The following is a 21,283-nucleotide window of genomic DNA, read 5'->3' as shown; positions in this document are numbered from 1 at the left end:
TTCAACACGCGATGGGCCAGGGAACGTGTATTACAGGGGGACGCGTGAAGTAGAACACGCGATAGGCCAGGGAACGTGTATTACAGGGGTACGCGGGAATCATCACACGCGAACAGGCAGGGTGCGTGTATTACAGGGGTAGCGGGAAGTTCAACACGCGATTGGCCAGGGTACGTGTATCACAGGGGTGCGTGGGAATTATCACATGCGAATAGGCTGGGTGGGCCCCCACAGGTGTACCCTGTACACCCTCCCCGGCCCCTGCAGGCAGCCCACAAAACAGTGGACTACCCTGCACACCTGATCATGTCCCCCTGCACCCCCATCCACCCGGGGCACCCTCCACCAGGCCCCCACCCATGTCTCCCACCACCCCCACCCCCCAGCAGTGCAGGGGCACCTGCCATCAGGCCCCCATCCATGTCTCCCACCACCCCAACCCCCATCCACCAGGGGCACCCTCCACCAGGCCCCCACCCATGTCTCCCACCACCCCCACCCACCAGCACTGTGGGGCACGTGGCCAGCAGGCAGTCAGGCAGCAGCCGATGGCAGGTGGGAGCGTGCTCAGGGTTCTTGGGGACTTAAATTCGGCCTCCTGGCCAGGAGCGTGGTCTTTCGTGTTAGAACGCGTGGACAGCCTGATAGGGAGTGATTTTGCACCAGAAAACCCCACACTCATCGCGCGAAAACCCGCATCGCGCGAAAACCCGTCACCAGCATATGTGCGTCAATAGTTACCTGCACGTGCAGTGTCAAAGCGTGTGATTGGTGAAAAGTGAGCGACACGCAGGAGTGTCGAAGCGCGTGATTGGTGAAAAAGGATCCACATGCAGGAGTGACAAAGCGTGTGATTGGTGAAAAGAGAGCTACACGCAGGAGTGTCGAAGCGCGTGATTGGTGAAAAAGGATCCACATGCAGGAGTGACAAAGCGTGTGATTGGTGAAAAGATACCTACACGCAGGAGTGCCAAAGCGTGTGATTGGTGAAAATGGGCCAAGCACGTACACGCCGTAAGTGACGATGTACGTGTGGGCCTGTATAAAAGGTAGTGTTGAACACAATTTCCTTGTACGTGCTTTTCGTGGCGAGCGAGTGGGTGAATTCGGTACTTCTTGTCGTTTCACACGCGATTTACTTCACGGCGTTTCCAGTTCGTACTCCCTGTTACCTCTGACAGCTCTTTTCTCTTTTTCCTCTTGTACTGGTTTTCCTGGGCCTGTTCCCTCAAACAGTGTCCCCTTCTACAGTTGTCCTGTCTCCTCAGACAGCGTACACCTCTTCTTTTGGCGGGGGTGTTGCCAACCAAAAGTGCTATTTTTTCACGCTCTTTTACCTGGCAGACGGTGAGTCACGCACGTATCTAACATCTGTGCTTGCCCCGTGTGTAGCCTACCCCTTCAGAGGTCAATCTAGGCCGCGTGTGACACGCATACGTTCATTGTGTTACTGGATGCCACAGCGTAGTGCAGGGTTTTCCATCAGCACACGTGGTCTAGGAGGGGTATTGTGCACGTTCCTTAACTTTTTTGGGGTGCCTGTGCGTTGCGTGACCCGTCATCTTTCCCCAGGGGTGTCATATAGCCTTGCCACTGCACTAGGGTACGAATACCATCTGGTACCCAACCCCTTTGACACCCAATTGCCCAGGACAATTGTGCACACCCACTCCCATACGCACAATACCATCAGTGCCATGGTTGGGAGGCGTGCAAGCCGTAAGGGTGGCAAAGGTGGCCGAGCCACACGTGGTGGCCGTGGAGGATCCAACAGGGGACGTGGTTGTGACTTGCAGGGCGCCCCTGTTCCCCCCAGTCTGGAGGAACAGTCAGGGACACCCATGCCCCCCCCCCCCCCCCCCCAGTTGAGAGTCATGTGGCTGATACCAACCCTGATCAGCCCATGTCGGACCAGGCCATTGTGGCACCAGACCTGTCCGAGGGTGATTCCATCGCTGACATCCAGGTCAGCAGGTCCACTGTACGTGCACCGGTGCACATTGGTGTCATCAGGGCACGCGCATCTATGCCAGATAGGTCATCTGCTGGCCCCCGTAGCCAGGGTGTGGCTCAATCCACCCCACCTCTCATACACCCTGCCAAGACTGTGTCGGTCCTAGTTCATGCACCTCAGATCAGGCCTGACCCCATCCCACTACCCCCAATGCCTGCACCTACTCCCATGCTGAGTGGGCAATCACACACACCCAGTACAGAGTCCACCACGGCTCCTGCCCCTAGTGTCCACAGCGGCGTAGGACACTCTGGATCCCCACCCCCTTCCAAGCGCAAGAGGAAGAGTGCACGTCCGGCACAGGCTGATGCCCCAGACACGGCTGCACAGTCCGGCCCATCAAGGAAGCCAAGCTTCACAGACGCCGAACTTAATGCACTTGTTCAGTATGTGTCAGATCATGATAGGGAAATGGTCATCGTTGCAGGGTCCAAGACCACACATGCCAGACGCCAGGCACACTGGCAGACCATTGCTGACAGAATAAGTGCCCTTGGAGTAGTGAGGCGCACAGCTAGTGATTGCCAGAAGCGCTGGAATGACCTTAAGCGCAGGGCAAAGGATAAGCTGGCCTCAAGTCATGCCGCAACCTTGGTGACTGGAGGTGGGTCCCCAGCACAGGAAATAGAACTCACACCACACGAGTCCGTAGCTGGATCCTACGTCACCGAGGGACAACTCCAAGGTGTGGGAGACCTCCCTGATTACGAGGCATCATCCGGTGAGTGCACATGCATGTGTGTATCATCCATGTGCATGGTGTGTGTGTGAAGCATTCATGTTGGGTGCCTGTCAAGGGGGTGTGTGGCAGAGTTGACAGTGGCACCCATGTGCCTCATCCAGTATGTTCAGTGCAACACCATCTGGCCACAGCACTATCCCTACTGGCAACAGTGCACATATGGGCCAACACCATGGAAGTTGCCCTTGATTAGTAATTTTGTCACTACATTGTTGCTCATACTCCCCTGTCTATTCATCTGATGTCTTACATACCATTCCTCTCCTTTCCCCCAGCCATTAAAGTTTCATCTTCACATGCCTGACATGCAATGATACCACATGCTAATGCGTCCTCTGTATATTAATGCCTACCAACATGCAGTCATAATGTGGATGTAGCCTTGACATCCACCTCCTTCCTGGGTCCTTTGGTACCGTCTGGTTTCGAGCCCCATTCCCTCACACTCCATGCTGCTCTTCATGGTCTATCTTCCATGACTTCTACAGTTCAGACCATCGTGCCCTACGCACGACACCTGCTTGCCAAAAGTCAAATGAGGGCAGCCTGCCCTCCAATGCGACCCACCCTATTGCTGACCAGTGCATCTGAGCCTACTCTAAGCTAACTCTCACTGACATCTGCTCATACATGCCTTTGCCTGTCCCATAGACCCTTCACATGGTCCCTGTCCTCTCTCCTTGCTCCTCTTCCACCATCATAGGTGGGACCCGTTGGGGTGTACTCCTGGCCTCCTTCCAATCCTCAGATACCACTAATGATGTGCATGGTAATGGGAGCGTCTCAGTCCAAGGCCCTTAGGCCAACCTCAATCTCCTTGAGAAATGCTACCCACATCTCATCAACTTCCTTACCTCTCCTGCTGTCCCCCCTCCTCTCTCCTCATCAATCCTGCACTGCCTCCCTGCACCCTCCCATGAACCTTCTCCGCCTCCCACTCCAACTCCTACACATGCGGCACCTCTGATCTCTAGCACTCCCCGTAAGTCCTACAAGGCTGTCAACCTCCTCCACAATTACACTCCTTTCACTGCGGCTGCATCAGGCATTCCTCCGATAACTGTCACTTACATGAGGTTATGCACCTTGACATCCTTGGTCTCATGGAAACATGTCTGACGGCCAGCTCTGTCTGCATCCTTGACCCTCTCCTTGGCCCGCCACTACTGTGCAGGGGGGGTGTGCCCTTGGCTTCCCTGAGGGTATTCCTGCCACTGTCACACCTACTTAGACCTACTCCACTCTGGAATGGCTTGTGTGAGGTTTCTGTCCACCACACCTTGACATTCCAAACAGTGCGTACTGTGTCTGGGAAAACTGGTCAAATGTACTACTTCCTTTCTGAGTGTCCTCACCTCTCCTCCTCACTCATGTCCCCAGACACAGAATTCCTCATCCTTGGTGCGGTACGCATCCACCTGCATGCCTGTTGACGCCCCCACGTGACCTTTCTGTGACCTCAGCAACTCCCTCTCACCCTCTAGACTCCCGTCTGTCCCTACTCATTCTGCAGGGCACACTCTTGATGCTCTGATCTCATCTGACTTTCCCCTCTCCGTCCATCTCTGCACTCCTCTCTCCTGGAGTGATCACATTCTCCTCTCCTCCCAGCTCACCCTCAACACCCCACAGGCAAAGCCACCCTCACCACTGTCACACACCTTCTTGGTATTCCGACCCATGAAGTGTGTGTCAGTCGAGGCTCATGCTGCCAAAATGTCCCCCCCATCCAGCTCCCCCTTAGGCTCACTCCCATCCTGACAGGGCCCACTCCATGCTCCACTCCATGTCAGGTACACTGGATGTCTTAGCCACGGTCATGACCACCTGTCTGAAGCCCCATGCCAATGCAGAGTCCTGGCATGACTCGGATCTTGGGAACCCAAACCACAGGTGCCGGGTGGCAGAGAGGGAATGTCCTGCATCATGGCCATCCTCTGGCAAACTGGCCTGCCACATGCTCCAAAGGCAATAGCGCCTCACCCTTCTCACCAAGATGAGATCCCCAATCCAAGGGCACATATCTGCGGCATGTGACAACTCTGCAGGACACATAGAAATCTGAAAGGACCTTGCCGAGCCAGAGGCAGTGTGTACCTCCCCTGTCCCCTCCGAGCCCACAGCACAGCATGATTGTCTCTGTACCCCTATAGGCCACCCCCCCAGCACTTGTCTGCGCCTAACACCATCTGCCCTTGACGTCAAGTCCTACTTACCTTGTACAGCACTTCCAGCCGCCACTCCCCCTTGCACTTCATTGTGCCACCCACCCCTGCACTTGCGTGACATGAATGACACCAGCACCAGTAGTATTGTTGACTGGCATCCCCTTCTGCCCCACCACCCCTCAGTGCTCCGCTGCACCTACAAACATTACTTGACCGGTGCTTCACGAATGCAAAATTATTCCGTTACAGGTGTTGGGGAGGTGGAATCACAAAGTTTACTGCATTATGTTGATCTAGACAAGGCACTGTGCATCGTTGCCAATTTGGACTAGCAGATCCATGTACAACATGTATACTAATTGATGTGACGATGCAATGTCAGGACCAGAGTGGTAGAAATCCAAAAAAGTAGCCCTCCTCTCCCTCTTCACTTGGTGGCTATGTCACATGCCATGTGTGTGATGGCATGTGCCTTTGACATGGCAATCACCGCCCAATGTGTGATGGCAGTGCTAGGCATCAAGGTGAGCAGGCGTTGCTCTCCAATCAGTACATAGTATGCCCTGAGCCTCCCCTACAGACCCAGTGATGGTGAATGCATAGGAGGACTCCCAGTCATGTAGGACATGTGTCGTAGGACTACTGCCTATGTTGTTCATCAGCCCTTGTTGCATGCCATGGTGCTAATGCCTGTTTCCATTTTTCTCTTTCATGTCTTTGCAGGGGACGAAGCACTTGTTGATGCTGGGGATGTGGTGGTGGAGCCGTCCCAGGAGGGCAACCCGGGCCGACCTACCACAAGTGAGGGACGTGGTGTGTTTGTGGGTGAAAACCCACAAGTGCTGCAGGCCGTGCTGTCGAGGGGTGTCTCTGGGGGTTCCTCCCCCGAGCAGTATTCAGGTGTAGACTCGGAGGATGACACCTATGTGCAGTCGCAGGTGAGTGTTCTTGGGAGAGAATCTCCTCTGTCCGACCCACCTGCAGCCAGGCCATTGGCCTCAATGGGGATGTCAGTGTCGGCAGATCAGCCTCAGGTGGTTACGGATGCAGGGCCACACCACCCAATCTCTGATCCTGTTCCTGGGGCTGCAGATCAGAGAGGGAATGCAGTCCTGCAGCCTGAGGCCTTGCCGGCACAGCAAGGCGCAGTCCGCCTTGCCCCAGGCAGGTGTGGTGCCCGTCAACGTGGTGGCCGTATGCCACCTGGCAATACCGTATGGGAGCAATCCATCTACGGTATGGCCACCCAACAGGCAGCATCATCCGAGATGATTGCACAGGCCATGGATAGGGTGGCCACTTCCATTGTCCCCCCAGAAAGGCTGATGGAGCGACTGGAGCAGGCTACAGAGTCCATCTGCCAGGCACACAGGGAGGATATGTTGGCGTCCAACATGGACAGGCGGGCGGCACTGGCGACTCTGGGGGAATCACTTTCCATGGAGTCCCAGCGCCACAGGGAAGCCCTGAGGGAAGAACTCCGTCACCTCAGGTCGACCCTGTTAGAGCTTGAGGCTTCATCCCATAGAAGGACAGAGGAGCAGCTGGAGCGTCTGACACGGACGCTCTCGGCCGAGATGCAGGCAACTCGTGCGGAGGTCAGGTCATCCCGGGAGTTACTGCATGGGGACCTCCGCATGATTATAACCCAGAACCAGAACTACCAGACCCGCCTGCTTGCAGCCATGGAGGAGCAAACTCGTGCTTTGCGTGGGCTGCCTCCCATTGTCACACCATCTTCTGAGGCAGCTCCCCCACCTCCAGAGTCAGCTGCAGGGTCTGGGCAGAGCCATAGCGACTCATCTCCCACAACAGAGTAGCCGTGTGGGCCACGAGCCTATGGGGTGTTTTCCTTTCCCATGATCCACACAGGTGGATTGTGGCGTGCATCCTGTCCTCGGACCTCATAGGTGCCCCCCCCCCCCGCCGGCCCTTTCATGGCCATTTTTTCTCTTTTTCATTTTTATTTTGCAAGAGTGTTGCCTTGTGTGGGTACCTGGGCATACACTGTATTGTGGCTGGGCACATGCAGGCTTGTCCTGAGTTTGGTTTCGATGCTTGGGTAGCAGACATCCACACCCCTCCTGCTTCCCTTTCCATGGGCTTGCAAAGGGTGTGCCCAAGTGACAGCAAATTACACGGTGACATTGGACTCCCATGAGCTGTTGGCCAGTCCATAGTCAATACTGTGTAGACATTCATAGTGTTCATTGTTGTTGCACCTAACTATGCATGATGGTATGATATGTGCCTCTACTTACATATGTTGCTCATGTTTTGCAGGTATTTCACACAGATCTTCACAAGGGCATACTCTCTGGAGTCACACTACATGTCGGTAGATGTGCACTGACACTTTTGCATGGCGCCATCACTGTACATCTGGACGGTGAGGACATACCAGCTGAATCAGGTAATGAGACTACCATTGATTACATGCAATGTGTCTTGTTTGGGTGGGCTTCAGGGTGGGTTGGTGTGTAATTTGATAGAAATTACTCTTACACAGGTGTGTAGTAGTGGCTCCAGGGCGGTTAGCTGCTCAAGTGCGGCTATGTTCCATTTGGGGCACTGCTATTTGTGACACTGGTGTCATGTTGTGATGGCCAGTTTGTTTGCTGTCACATACCATGACATGGTGTCCTCAGTGGCGGGACTGTGAAGGGAGTGGGTGACATGGCAATGTTGTCATGTAGTGAATCGCCTGTGGCAATGCATTTTAGAATGATGGAGTTGTGTCTTTGCGTTGTGATGCATAGCTGGTGTATGTGTAGCTAGGGGTGCACACATATTGACACTTCCATGTTAACAATCTCAGGCTGATGTGTATCTGACAGTTCATTGTCAAGTACTTTTCAGACATTGTCAGGTAGAGTCATCATTGATTGTCAGATGGTATGTGCCAGAGCAGTGTGCACTAGCCAGCACTGTGATTCCTAGGTGAAGAAGTTGGCCACCAGTTGCGTACGGGCTGCCTCCCCCCGTGCCCTTTCCCCTCCCATGCGCAGCGGGCGTGCATGTGGTTGTGGATGTGGGGGCACCACCATGTCCACGGGCAGGCCCCGGCGTGTTGCAACGTTGTGCAGGACACATGCTGCCACTATGATCCTGCACACTATTCGGGGAGCATATAACAGCTGCCCGCCAGAACGGTCAAGGGAGCGAAAGCGTGACTTGAGCACTCCGAATGTGCGCTCCACTATGCCCCGTGTAGCAATGTGGGCTGTGTTGTACCTTACCTTGGGTGGCGTGGTGGGGTTCCGGATTGGGGTCATCATGTGGGGGCTGATAGGGTAGGCACTGTCCCCTGCGGAGGTGGTGATGGGTATCATTAGTGGTGTTGTGTCATGACCCAGTATCTGACATGCATGCATGTGGAGTGGCATTCATGCTCACCAAGCAGCCATGTATCTCCATGCTGGCCAGCCTCTAGGTCCCGGCATAGGGTAGACATTCTGTAGATGAAGCTGTCGTGGGTGGACCCTGGATAGTTGGCATATACTGATGTGATGATTCCCTTGGCATTGCATACAACTTGGACGTTGATGGAATGCCAGTGCTTGCGGTTTCTATAGATGTGCTCTGTTGCCCTGGGTGGACGTAGAGCCACATGTGTGCAGTCAATTGCACCAAGCACTTTGGGGAATTGAGCCACACCATAGAATTCCTGGATGCACGTCCGCCTTTCTGCATGAGTCCTGGGGAGATATATGTGCCTGCGGACTGAAGGCCGTGCAGTGATGATGTTCAAGACCTGGTGTAGGCAGCGTGACTGCGTGGCCTGTGACACACCACCCACTATGGCACTTGTCCGCTGAAAGGATCCAGTGGCCAAGAAGTGCAGTACATTCAGGACCTTCTGCAGGGGGCTGAGTGCTTGGGAGCACAGGGTGGGTGATGTGAGGTCATCCTCCCACTCACTGACCAGGTCCAGTATGATGTGTGCTGGAAACCTGTACCTCCCATACACCTGGTCATCAGGCATCCCGAATAGGCTGGTTCTGGGTGTGAATATTCTGGCCCTGACTCTCCTCCTCATCCTCCTTTGGTAGCCCACTGCCACTGCTGCTAGGAACGGTATGTTCATCCTGGCATCTTGCTTGTTTATTGAAAAGTGCGCAAATTAATGCCTTGCGCGTGTAGTAGGCAGCGTGTGAGCCTCGCACCCCTGGAATCGGGTTCCCACTCCAATCGCGTGTGGAAATTCCCACGCTGCAGGCATACAGGTGCGCTGACGTACTTGGCTGTGTAAGTGGCCGCGCGCCCCTGAAATACACGTACATAGGCCAATGGCGTGTACGCGCACTTTTGGGCAATTACACGCGATGAAATACACGTACATAGGCCAATGGCGTGTACGCGCACTTTTGGCCAATTACACGCGATGACACTCTGACGTGCAGGATTTCCACGTGTGCTCGTCTTCACGTGCTGAGTGGGGAACGCCCGTGCGGATCACGTCAGACGCGCTTACGCGATGAGGGACTCTGGTCCAATAGAATCGCGTATGCGTGCTGACGCACTTACGCGCTAAGGGCCTTTCCTCGGATTTCACGCTGACGTGCAGGAATTTCACGTGCCAAATCACTCCGTATCAAGCTGGCCACCCGAAAACACACGGAACACCACGCTCCTGCCCCGAAGGCCGAGTTACTGCCCCCCAAGTGCCCTGAGCAGCCTCCCACGTGCTATCTGCTGCTGCCTGCCTGCCTGCCTGCCTGCTGCCACCGTGCCCTGCCATTTGGTGCCTGCACATCAGCCATCTGCAGGGGTCCAGTTGCTGTGTCCACCCCTGCTGGAACTGAAGACTCCCAACTGGGATTACATCGCTCCACAGCCCAGCCCCAGGACCCAGTTGCCCACCCACACCTGCCTCTGGGGTTGCCATGTCGGGCACTTCTACATCTGGCACCAGTGGCAACCCCAGGCCAGAGGGGCAGAGGGGCACCAGCTTCACTGCCACCGAAGTTGGTGTCCTGGTGGAGCATGTCCTGGGGCAGTATGATGCCCTCTTTGGATCGTCCCGCGCCAGCAAGGAAGGACGGGAGAGGATCTGGGCCGACTGTGTGGTTGCCATCAACGCGGAGGGGGTGGCAACCCGCAACGTCTTGAAGATCAAGAAGCGCTGGGAGGACTTGAGGTCCAGGACCCTTGTGAAGGCCCGGCGCCTCGTGGAGGGGGGCCGGGGCCACATGAGTTCCATCCAGAAGAGGGTCCTGGAACGCGTACGCCCAGCGCTCCACGCCCAGATCCTTGAGAGGGAGACCCGTCTGGAGTTGAGCGGTAAGTGTCCAAGCATCACTGTGTGAGACAGGGCATGTTGCGGTGTGCTGGTTCTATGATACTTGCCTGTATGTGTGCCATGTGCCATGTATGCATGTATGTGTGCTGGGACATCATGGTAATGCATGTGCGACCAGTGATGTGTGACCCACATGGTTGTTGCATGTGTAGAAATGCGGCATGGGGAGCACTATGCAGATTTGGGACATGAGAGCATGCCAGTCTCTGTACCTGGACATGGATGGGGGTGAGGATGGGTGCTGATGCCAGGTACATATATGGTAGCCATGTCTGTGTGCCTGACCTGCATGTCTGTGACTTGTGCATGCCATGGATGCATGACTCATGTGTGTGACAATGCACAGATTCAGTGACGCACCCACCTTACCCTTGTTTTGCCTGTGTTTGGTGTGATTGTGGCCAGATGGATGTGACTGAGGTGTAGTGTGTGCATGTGATGTGCATGAGCCATGATGCATGTGAGTTACATTTCATTGAATGTTTCAAGAGTCAATTGGACATGCATGGAAATGTGCATGGCATGCACCATGCCTGTTACTGTGTGTGTTTTGCCAGGACTGACCCATGTGTTGTGGAGGGACATGATGGAAGTGTACTTTGACAGGGGTGCTCATCTGCTATTGCTTCCTGTCTAGGGGACCATTGTACAGTAGCCTGATGCTTGTGTTCTTTGTCTCCCTCTACGCAGCGGCTAGTGAAGAAGAGGGCGGAGACGGCGCTGTGGAGCAAGGCGGCGGGGATGCCCCCACGGCTGCAGCGGAAGGGGTGGGTGAGCCCCCACAGGGGCCTGCTACGGCGGGAGACGGTGAGGAGCCATCCAGGTTGGTGGTTTGCACAGAGGAGGAGGAGGCCGACACTGGTGCACACATGGGCCCTGGTGGGAGCATCCCTGCTGGTGCAAGTGGTGCAGTCCAGGGCCAGGGGCAGGAGGCAGCACAGGTCACCGTGGAGGGGCCTGTGCATGTCGCTGTCCCTGACCCTGTGAGTGCACCACCATGCACCAGCAGGGATGCCCCGTCCCAGGCCCGTCCGCAGGTAGAGGGGATGTCCATGTCAACTGACTCCCCTCCACCTGCGGCCGTGGGAACCCCTGGCCGCGTGGAGCAGGTCCTGATTGGGGTCGCGATGCGCACGGCTGTGATTCGTGATGCCGTGCGTGCTTCCCGGGAGGAGCACGCACGTCATCACGAAGTGCACCGTGCCGACGTGGCCCAATTGGGATCGGCCATGTTCGGGGGGTTCCTGCATGTGTTGGCCAATCTGACGGCCCTCTCCTCCTCTGTGCAGGCTATCCACCAGTCGTTCTCCTTGCCGTCTTCCGGCCCAGATGCCACCATGGCCCCCTGTGGACCTGCCCCGACCAATGCAGCCAGCTCGGTGGGGATCCCATCCCTGCCACAGTTGGGAGTCGGAGGTCCAGCAGGGGTGGACGACACAGCAAGTGGACCCCAGCAGATGGAAGATGTGCCGGCATCATCGGGCAGGGCACGTGCACGACGGCGTCGGTGGTTACCATCAGCCTGGATGCCGTCGTGCTGGCAGAGGCAGTGGCGTCGCAGGCAGCAGCGGGCTCGACGTGGGAGGCATCATGGCTCAGGGCCATCAAGATCGGAGGGGCAGGCATCGGCCGGAGGGCAGGGCAACCCTGGCATGGCGGTGTGTTCCGTGTGGGAGGAGTTTGGCCAGCGGATAGGTGCGGAGCGGCAGCGGGCGGAAGAGGAGCGGCTCGCCATGGCCAGGGCGGAGATCTCCATGCATCAGGCATTGAGGCGGGCTGAGTGCCTCGAGGAGGCTCGCAGGGAATTTGGAGAGCACATGGGGTTGTCCCTGCGAGACCTCGGGGCCAGGACTGAGTCCCGCCTCCAGGACATTGACGTGGAGTTCGAGGATGCCCTGGCCAGCATCACCAAGTGAGCCGCAGGACTAGCCCGCTGCCTTTGTATATAGTTTTTTAGTTAGTTAGTGCTAGGTTTCCTTTATTTAATTTTTTTTTTTTGGACCGCTTGGACAATGGCCACTTCTTTGTACATATTTTTTTAAATAGTTAGTATTAGGTTTAATTTGTGGTGTTGGGCTCATGGACCCTTGAACAATCCTGTAAATATAGTTATTTTTTGTGAGAATAATTTTTTAACTTTCATATTGGTCACACCATGTCGTAATGGTTTATCTTTCATTTCATTCTACATGTGTTTACTTTGGACAAAATCTATTCATTTTTCTATCCTTTGTTTTTTTGTTTCTAATTTTTGTTCCCGGACATGGACCTTTTATTTGCTTTACCAGATAGTTGTCAGAGTTTACTTTATTTTTATTTTTAATACATTTTGATATTATCTTACACTTGTGTCATTTTTTCTTTGGTTTCTTACATGCCATGATATGGGTTTTGACATTGACTTGCACCCATTGTGTATGTGTGTGTGGCGGACATGTGTTCTTTTGCTTACTTGCCTTTGGGGTTGTGTCATGTGATTGCATTCACTATGTGGGTGCATGCAATCCTTGCCTGGGTGTTTGTGCTGGGTATGCTGGTCATTACTGCCATTATTGTGTATCGTCAGGACCAGGGGCCAGGGGGACATGGGTGGGGGCCTGGTGGAGGGTGCCCCAGGTGGATGGGGGGTTGGGGGTGGTGGGAGACATGGGTTGGCCATGGGTGGGGGCCTGCTGGCAGGTTGCCCACAGTGCTGGGGGTGGGGGTGGTGGGAGACATGGGTTGGCCATGGGTGGGGGCCTGCTGGCTGGTTGCCCACAGTGCTGGGGGTGGGGGTGGTGGGAGACATGGGTTGGCCATGGGTGGGGGCCTGCTGGCAGGTTCCCCACAGTGCTGGGGGTGGGGGTGGTGGGAGACATGGGTTGGCCATGGGTGGGGGCCTGCTGGCAGGTTCCCCACAGTGCTGGGGGTGGGGGTGGTGGGAGACATGGGTTGGCCATGGGTGGGGGCCTGCTGGCAGGTTGCCCACAGTGCTGGGGGTGGGGGTGGTGGGAGACATGGGTTGGCCATGGGTGGGGGCCTGCTGGCTGGTTGCCCACAGTGCTGGGGGTGGGGGTGGTGGGAGACATGGGTTGGCCATGGGTGGGGGCCTGCTGGCAGGTTCCCCACAGTGCTGGAGGTGGGGGTGGTGGGAGACATGGGTTGGCCATGGGTGGGGGCCTGCTGGCAGGTTCCCCACAGTGCTGGGGGTGGGGGTGGTGGGAGACATGGGTTGGCCATGGGTGGGGGCCTGCTGGCAGGTTGCCCACAGTGCTGGGGGTGGGGGTGGTGGGAGACATGAGCAGGTGTGCAGGGTAGTTCCCTGTGGTGTGTGCTGCCTGCAGGGGCCGTGGAGGGTGTACAGGTAATGCCTGGGAGCTCACAGCCAAATCGCGTGTGCAACTTCCCGCGCACCCCTCAAATCCACGTTCCCTGCCATATCGCGTGTGGAACTTCCCGCGCGCCCCAGTAATCCACGTACCCGGCCATTTCGCGTGTGGAACTTCCCGCGCACTCCTGCAATCCACGTACCCGGCCATATCGCGTGTGGAACTTCCTGCGCGCCCCTGATAACCACGTACCCGGCCATTTCGCGTGTGCAACTTCCCGCGCACCCCTCGAATCCACGTACCCGGCCATTTCGCGTGTGGAACTTCCCGCGCGCCCCTGAAAACCACGTACCCGGCCATATCGCGTGTGCAACTTCCCGCGCACTCCTGCAATCCACGTACCCGGCCATTTCGCGTGTGCAACTTCCCGCGCACCCCTCGAATCCACGTTCCCTGCCATATCGCGTGTGGGACTTCCCGCGCGCCCCTGAAAGCCACGTACCCGGCCATTTCGCGTGTGCAACTTCCCGCGCACCCCTCGAATCCACGTTCCCTGCCATATCGCGTGTGCAACTTCCCGCGCACTCCTGCAATCCACGTACCCGGCCATTTCGCGTGTGCAACTTCCCGCGCACCCCTCGAATCCACGTTCCCTGCCATATCGCGTGTGGAACTTCCCGCGCGCCCCAGAAATCCACGTACCCGGCCATGTCGCGTGTGGAACTTCCCGCGCGCCCCTGAAAACCACGTACCCGGCCATATCGCGTGTGCAACTTCCCGCGCACTCCTGCAATCCACGTACCCGGCCATTTCGCGTGTGCAACTTCCCGCGCACCCCTCGAATCCATGTTCCCTGCCATATCGCGTGTGGGACTTCCCGCGCGCCCCTGAAAGCCACGTACCCGGCCATTTCGCGTGTGCAACTTCCCGCGCACTCCTGCAATCCACGTACCCGGCCATTTCGCGTGTGCAACTTCCCGCGCACCCCTCGAATCCACGTTCCCTGCCATATCGCGTGTGGAACTTCCCGCGCGCCCCAGAAATCCACGTACCCGGCCATGTCGCGTGTGGAACTTCCCGCGCGCCCCTGAAAACCACGTACCCGGCCATATCGCGTGTGCAACTTCCCGCGCACTCCTGCAATCCACGTACCCGGCCATTTCGCGTGTGCAACTTCCCGCGCACCCCTCGAATCCACGTTCCCTGCCATATCGCGTGTGGGACTTCCCGCGCGCCCCTGAAAGCCATGTACCCGGCCATTTCGCGTGTGCAACTTCCCGCGCACCCCTCGAATCCACGTTCCCTGCCATATCGCGTGTGCAACTTCCCGCGCACTCCTGCAATCCACGTACCCGGCCATTTCGCGTGTGCAACTTCCCGCGCACCCCTCGAATCCACGTTCCCTGCCATATCGCGTGTGGAACTTCCCGCGCGCCCCAGAAATCCACGTACCCGGCCATGTCGCGTGTGGAACTTCCCGCGCGCCCCTGAAAACCACGTACCCGGCCATATCGCGTGTGCAACTTCCCGCGCACTCCTGCAATCCACGTACCCGGCCATTTCGCGTGTGCTACTTCCCGCGCACCCCTCGAATCCACGTTCCCTGCCATATCGCGTGTGGGACTTCCCGCGCGCCCCTGAAAGCCACGTACCCGGCCATTTCGCGTGTGCAACTTCCCGCGCACCCCTCGAATCCACGTTCCCTGCCATATCGCGTGTGCAACTTCCCGCGCACTCCTGCAATCCACGTACCCGCCCAGCCCATATCGCGTGTGGAACTTACCGCGCACCCCGGTATGCACGCACACGTTTATTTTTTCTCTCTGCGCGTGTCTGTGTTTGTGGGTACCCCTTTGTACGTCATTTGTCCAGGAGGGCAACAGTATTGTACATTGGTCATGTCTGTATATAGGTGCTATTTGTTGGCGCGCCTTTTAGCGCACATTTCTTGCAGGCGCAGACACGCTACCGCCTGCTTTCTTGTGGCGGTCGTGTTTGTGCCTGTTTGTGCCTGTGCGCTGCTTTGAGCGTGCGCTTTTTTGCCCTATTCTATTCCATGAATACGTGTTGTATGCGAGCGTGTGGGCGTTCCGCGCACTTGCCTCCTGAACTTTCCCCGTGCCGCCCACATTCTTCCCCATTCCGAGTGTTGTGCCCCATTTTATTCCCCATTCCGAGTGTCCCGCCCTGTGTTCCGCCTACTTTAGAGCTGTGCGCTGCGCTCGGAGTGATGGCGCAGTGGCCGTGGCGCACGACGTTGGTTGACCTGTGCGCCGGCCTGCGCCGCGCGCTTTTTCGGCGCACGTCCTCTGCTTTTCTTGCGCACGGACTTCCATGAATCGACGTGCGCTGGTTTCCCTGCGCTTTGCGCTGATTTTCGGCGCAGCGCACGTATTGGCCCCTCTGCGCCGGGATTTTCGGCGCACATTTATTCCATGAATCGGCCTGTTAATGTCAACGAAAAGTAGACTATGCTGAAAAGGTATCTCTGGCTTGAGGATTATGAAACCTAAAGTCTTGTTTGAACCCAAAGATTTGTTGTTATTGAAGTACAGGACAAGAAGCAGATGGGCTAAACTATTGGAACAAGGAACCAAGATATAAGTGTGGGGACACTCAAACGCCCACACTTTATGGCAACGAAAAGTAGACTATGCTGGAAAGGTATCTCTGGCTTGAGGATTATGAAACCTAAAGTCTTGTTTGAACCCAAAGATTTGTTGTTATTTTAATCCCAGAGCAAAGACACTGCTCTATTGAGTTTTATTTTCTTAGTTTGTTTTCGTAGTTCGCCCACTGAAATAGAAATCCCTTGAAAGATTATATGTTGTAAAACCAAACTCTTCTGTGTCTCCTATATATTAATCATGCTAGGCTTTGTTGTTGTCATGAACCTTGTCTTCTGCAAAGAGTTTCAAGACTTATCCTTGGCCTCAAGCCTAGGGACCATATCTCTCCAGCCCTGAAATCTCTTTCTGGCTCTGGGTGGCTGCAAGGATCAAGTTCAAGACCCTCTGCATTGTCCGCAAGGATTTCTGGGGCCGGGGCCTGCATTACATCCAACTCTCTCTTCGAAAATACCTTCTTTCCCGAGCCCTTCGCTCAGCTACCTCCAACTCTCTAAGTGTCTGATGTTTCTCCAGGCACAGTGTGGAGGGTAGATCTGGAAGCAGCTCAAGACCCTCCTTTGCCCTCTGCTTTCTCTCTCTCACACCCCTGCTGGCCTACACGATGCTGCGTTGACTTGTGGCAATCCTCAGAGCTTCAATGGGCACCAGGCTGCTCCATGATCAGTCTCCACTGCACTGCCTCATATCATGTAGAATTTGCAGTGTCATCATTTCTGACCTTCGTTTTCTTTTGGAAATTAAAGCCACTCTTTACAATAGAGTGTACACCACATTTGGAGTGGCTGACGTGGTCCTATTTCATAAGTAGAACCTGAAATATCCTGATGTGAATATAGCAAGAGTTAATTTGTTGACATTCCCCTATCATTCTTGAATGTTAAGAAAATGCCTGATTCATGGTTTTGTGCTAGTGTTATTATTGTTTTAAATTAGCCCCAAACGAAAAAACGTTCTTCCCTTTTTCAACGAGCTTCCATGTGCATTATTTGGTCATTAAGGCATTAGATAATTTCAGTAGCTGTGACTGAGAATATTAAATTGGGGGATCTAATACTGGCACTGTGTATTCTCTCTTCAAAGAGCATATATATATATTGCCATGGGGAAAAGACTGGCCATTGTCTGCCAAGTCTTCAAATTAGACTCTATAATCTGCATTATATTCAACACTTACCACTGAGGAAAGCTGTTCAAATTCAGTGCCATCAGGCTCTTCTAAAATTAGGAGGTGCCGCCTCCCCCTTTTCTTCACCCTTGCCCGTCCAGTTGGCTGCCATGGGGGTTTTGGTGTGGCTGATACAGGATCCATCCCAATTTTAAAGATGGCGCCTTCTGAAAAAAAAATAGATTATGTTAGTTTTTACCCACTAAACTGTCGCACTTCTCTTTCTGGTAAGTACACTCTTCAATTTGTATTTGCACCCCACTCCTCATCTTTGAAGCACTTGTTTTTGCTTCCTGCACCCCCAGTTGTTTATCATTTTCAATTGGTGCTACTGGTTGAAATAAATGTTTCCAGGGACTGTGTTTGTATAGCTTACCCAAACAAGGGTTTGTCCCCCTCACGTGACCTCTGCTCACAAGAGGTGGCTGTGGTTGAGCAGACAAATTAATACTCTTGGGAGTATATGTGAGCCATCATAAAATATAATAATATTTTATTACCTTGAATACATTAATCTCCAGACTTTGTTAACCATAACTAATACTATTTACCTTTTTGAGGTTGGGTACAAAAATATCTACAAGAGTGGTTGGGCAAATTATGTTGAATACTAAAAAGCTACATAGGGATTTTTTTTTACCAATACAATCTAACCTGCAATGCAGAGGCACACACAATTCCTAGGGATATATAGCCCCCTTGTTCAGACTTTGCATCAAAGCCGGCGAGTAGTCAGGTCAAAGCTAACACGTTGTCCAAAAAGCAACATTTTTTTCAAAGAAATGTGTCACTTGTTACTTGTTACCAAACGGTAGAACAACTGGTTGGTCTCTTCTTTAGTGACCTGGGTTTTCCCAAAAAGAAAATGGAGCAGCAGTCCTTTCTTCACCGAACTTTCTCACTGCAATGTGTGTGCTAAGTCAGAGATAGGAGATGGGCTAAAAGACATGTTTTAAATCATAATATGTCTCTTCTTTCCCTACTTCTACAATTATGGTTTCCCTACTCTTCAAAGAAAATAACAAACGGGTGCTCTTCAGGATGTCTTATGAAAACTCTGTCCTATGTCCATATCTACACTAACCTACAATCTGGCCCTAACTCTAATACAAAAATGAAACCAACTTAGCCCTGGAAAGAATGACTCCCCCTTTCAGTTGACTGGTGGTGGTTGGTTTTCTGAGCCCCACCCAAAGAGTTCTCAGTTCTCTTCTAGGCTGGAGACCTGCTGGTGGGGTTCAAATGGGACTCCCACCTGTAAAGACCTATTTGATATGTCTTGTGTCTAACTGGTTATGTAACAGCACCTTGATGCCCTTGGGTTTAGTGAGCTTAATACATGGGAAAATAAATAAAGTAAATGTCTTTAGTCTTCCTCGCCCTCTGCCTGGTGGTGCTCGGTGCAGGACCCAACCCATGTGTCTGTATCAGTTGCAACAGTTCAAGTTCGAAAATCTGTCTACGGTCTCTCTGTGGCTGCTCCTCATCAGAGATAACAAGAGTTATTACTCTGCTGTGGCCTGTCTTTGCATAAAGGACAATGTGCCTCATTAAAAGTATGGCGGTAAGGTAATAACTGTGCCGGTAGTGCTACTGGCACAGTTGCTACCGTACCGCCATATTATGAGCTGTGCTTGCGGGTGCCTGTCAGCCCGCCAGGTCTGACCTGGAGGGCAGAGTGGCACCCGCGAGCACAGCAAGTCAGATGCACCAGCACCATTATAAACAGTGCTGGTGCACCCGACGGTTCTGGCACCCACGAAAGGGCAATTATCGGTTCCAGCGGGGCCGGAATACCCCGGTAATTGCCCATTCGCGGGTGCCGAACGCGGTTGTGAGTTTGGAGGTAGCCTTGTCGGTTTTACCGGCAAGGCTACCTCCAAACTCGTAATGAGGCCCAGTGGTTTTTTTCCCTGGTTGGGTTGGGGGGTTCCTCAAACCTCGTGGGGTATCTTGGAGTTTAGCCCAGCTTAGGCTACTTGGCTCTTTTGGCGTTGTTGTCTTATCAGTGCTCTCATTGCCTCGTGGGTATCTTGGTTCTCAGCCTGGTATAGGTTATTTATTTTATTATTATTTATTTAATGTGATACAGTTTACGAGTAAACTTTACACATAAGAAATCAATGTTACACAATCATACACATAATACATGTTTGTATAATGTATTTATTTATTTGTATACAGGAGTAGCAATGCTCTTTTGATTAAAAAATAAAATATAATAGATAAGAAATCAGATGTGACGGGAAGCTGTGAGCTTCTTACAATAAGGTGAGTTTGAGGGACATTCTGGCCAGGTTGTGGAGGGGAGTGAATGGTCACCAGGAACAATACATAAGTGGACACGCATAGATTCAGGACAATGATTATTTAACATTTTTAAGTGCAGGTAGGTGGTACGGCCAGCTGTGCTCGGGATGTCACCATGATGGATGAAGTACTAGAGTGGAGGCAGAGGAAGTGAGGGACAGAGGCAGGTTAGAGGCGAGGAAATAATGTTAGCTAGCAGGCAGATGAGAGGTAGGTTAAGAGAGTAACTCAGAGGCGAGGAGGAATGCTTTTAGTATGATTTTGAACAAATCAGCGTGGTCTGTTTCTCAGATGTCCGGGGGAAGAGAATTCCATGTAAGTTGAGGAAGAAGTGAGAAGGAGTGGAAGTGGAAGGAAGCACAGGGAGGGTGAGGAGCCACAAAAGTAGTGGAAAAGGCAGAGCAGAGATTACGAGAAGGCTTGTAGAGTTGGATAAAGGTTGATAGATACAGTGGTGCCTTTCCATGAATAGATTTGTGATCCAGGAGTAGGCATTTAAATCTAGCCCTGGTTAGCATTGTCAGCCATCAGCCAGGTGATGGTACGGGGAAGTATGTGTGAAGTGAGGAAATTCAAAGAACGTTCTGCTAGCAAAGTTAATTACTGTGTCCAGAGGACAGAAAGCATAGTTGGGGAGCCCAAAGAGGATGCTTACAAAGTAGTCCAGTTTAGAGAAGCCAAAGGTGGTTAAGATATGCTTGGTGGTGTTTGTCAGGTTTCCCATGTTGCCATGCTTTCTTATGTTATGTTTTTATTACACTTTGGGCAGGTTCATCCTTAGCTTCCATTATATTAGAGGGAGAGTGTCCCAATCCAGCATGGTGGTAAGGAAGTAGGGCATTGATTGGTCATGAAGAAGTGGCAAGATAATTGGAGGACAATGGTACATGGGAATAGCTGCAGAGTTCTAAACTGCCTTTCATTGTCCTACCTTGAACAGGAAGGTACGGTTTCAAGAGTTTTCTGAGTTTAGGCCCCATTGTATTCCCTAGTGTTCCTGGCCAAGCTGATTAAGGAGCTGGTTTGAAGCAAGTACATGTGGGACAAGACAAGCAGACAATCTGGTGGGAGTGCAGCACTCTAGGCTACTTTGAGAGGAGTCTTCATAGCTTCATGTCAATTCAAGAAATAGTTCCAAGAACTAAGTTATGTTTAAATTTATCTTAGAAGATTTAGGTATTTAGTGAGTTAGGAGTTCATTAGATTCTGTGTAGTTCTGCAAAAAAAATATTGGAGGGAGAGTGTCCCAATCCAGCATGGTGGTGAGGAAGTAGGGCATTGATTGGTCATGAATAAGTGGCAAGATAATTGGAGGACAATGGTACATGGGAATAGCTGCAGAGTTCTAAACTGCCTTTCATTGTCCTACCTTGAACAGGAAGGTCCGGTTTCAAGAGTTTTCTGAGTTTAGGCCCCATTGTATTCCCTAGTGTTCCTGGCCAAGCTGATTAAGGAGCTGGTTTGAAGCAAGTACTTGTGGGACAAGACAAGCAGACGATCTGGTGGGAGCGCAGCACTCTAGGCTACTTTGAGAGGAGTCTTCATAGCTTCATGTCAATTCAAGAAATAGTTCCAAGAACTAAGTTATGTTTAAATTTATCTTAGAACGTTTAGGTATTTAGTGAGTTAGGAGTTCATTAGATT

At 53.2% G+C, this 21,283-nt stretch overlaps 1 protein-coding gene across 3 annotated transcripts in view; it reads right to left on the bottom strand.

Annotated features, from left to right (window-relative positions):
• The window catches only part of LOC138520143 (protein IWS1 homolog A-like), a 721,593-nt gene that overhangs the window by 605,442 nt on the left and 94,868 nt on the right, over positions 1-21,283 (bottom strand). For all 3 annotated transcript variants that reach the window (XM_069632628.1, XM_069632629.1, XM_069632631.1), the window contains exon 2: positions 17,339-17,496. In XM_069632628.1, coding sequence (XP_069488729.1) covers positions 17,339-17,473 — 135 coding nt within the window. In that variant the 5' untranslated portion in view covers positions 17,474-17,496. The remainder of the gene's footprint in view (positions 1-17,338; positions 17,497-21,283) is intronic.

This window comes from Ambystoma mexicanum, chromosome 13 (assembly GCF_040938575.1).
Source record: "Ambystoma mexicanum isolate Mex_15411 chromosome 13, UKY_AmexF1_1, whole genome shotgun sequence".
NCBI classification, from domain to species: domain Eukaryota; kingdom Metazoa; phylum Chordata; class Amphibia; order Caudata; family Ambystomatidae; genus Ambystoma; species Ambystoma mexicanum.
The sequence above is the reverse complement of the archived record's forward strand: the minus strand, read 5'-3'. Positions and strand labels throughout refer to the sequence as shown.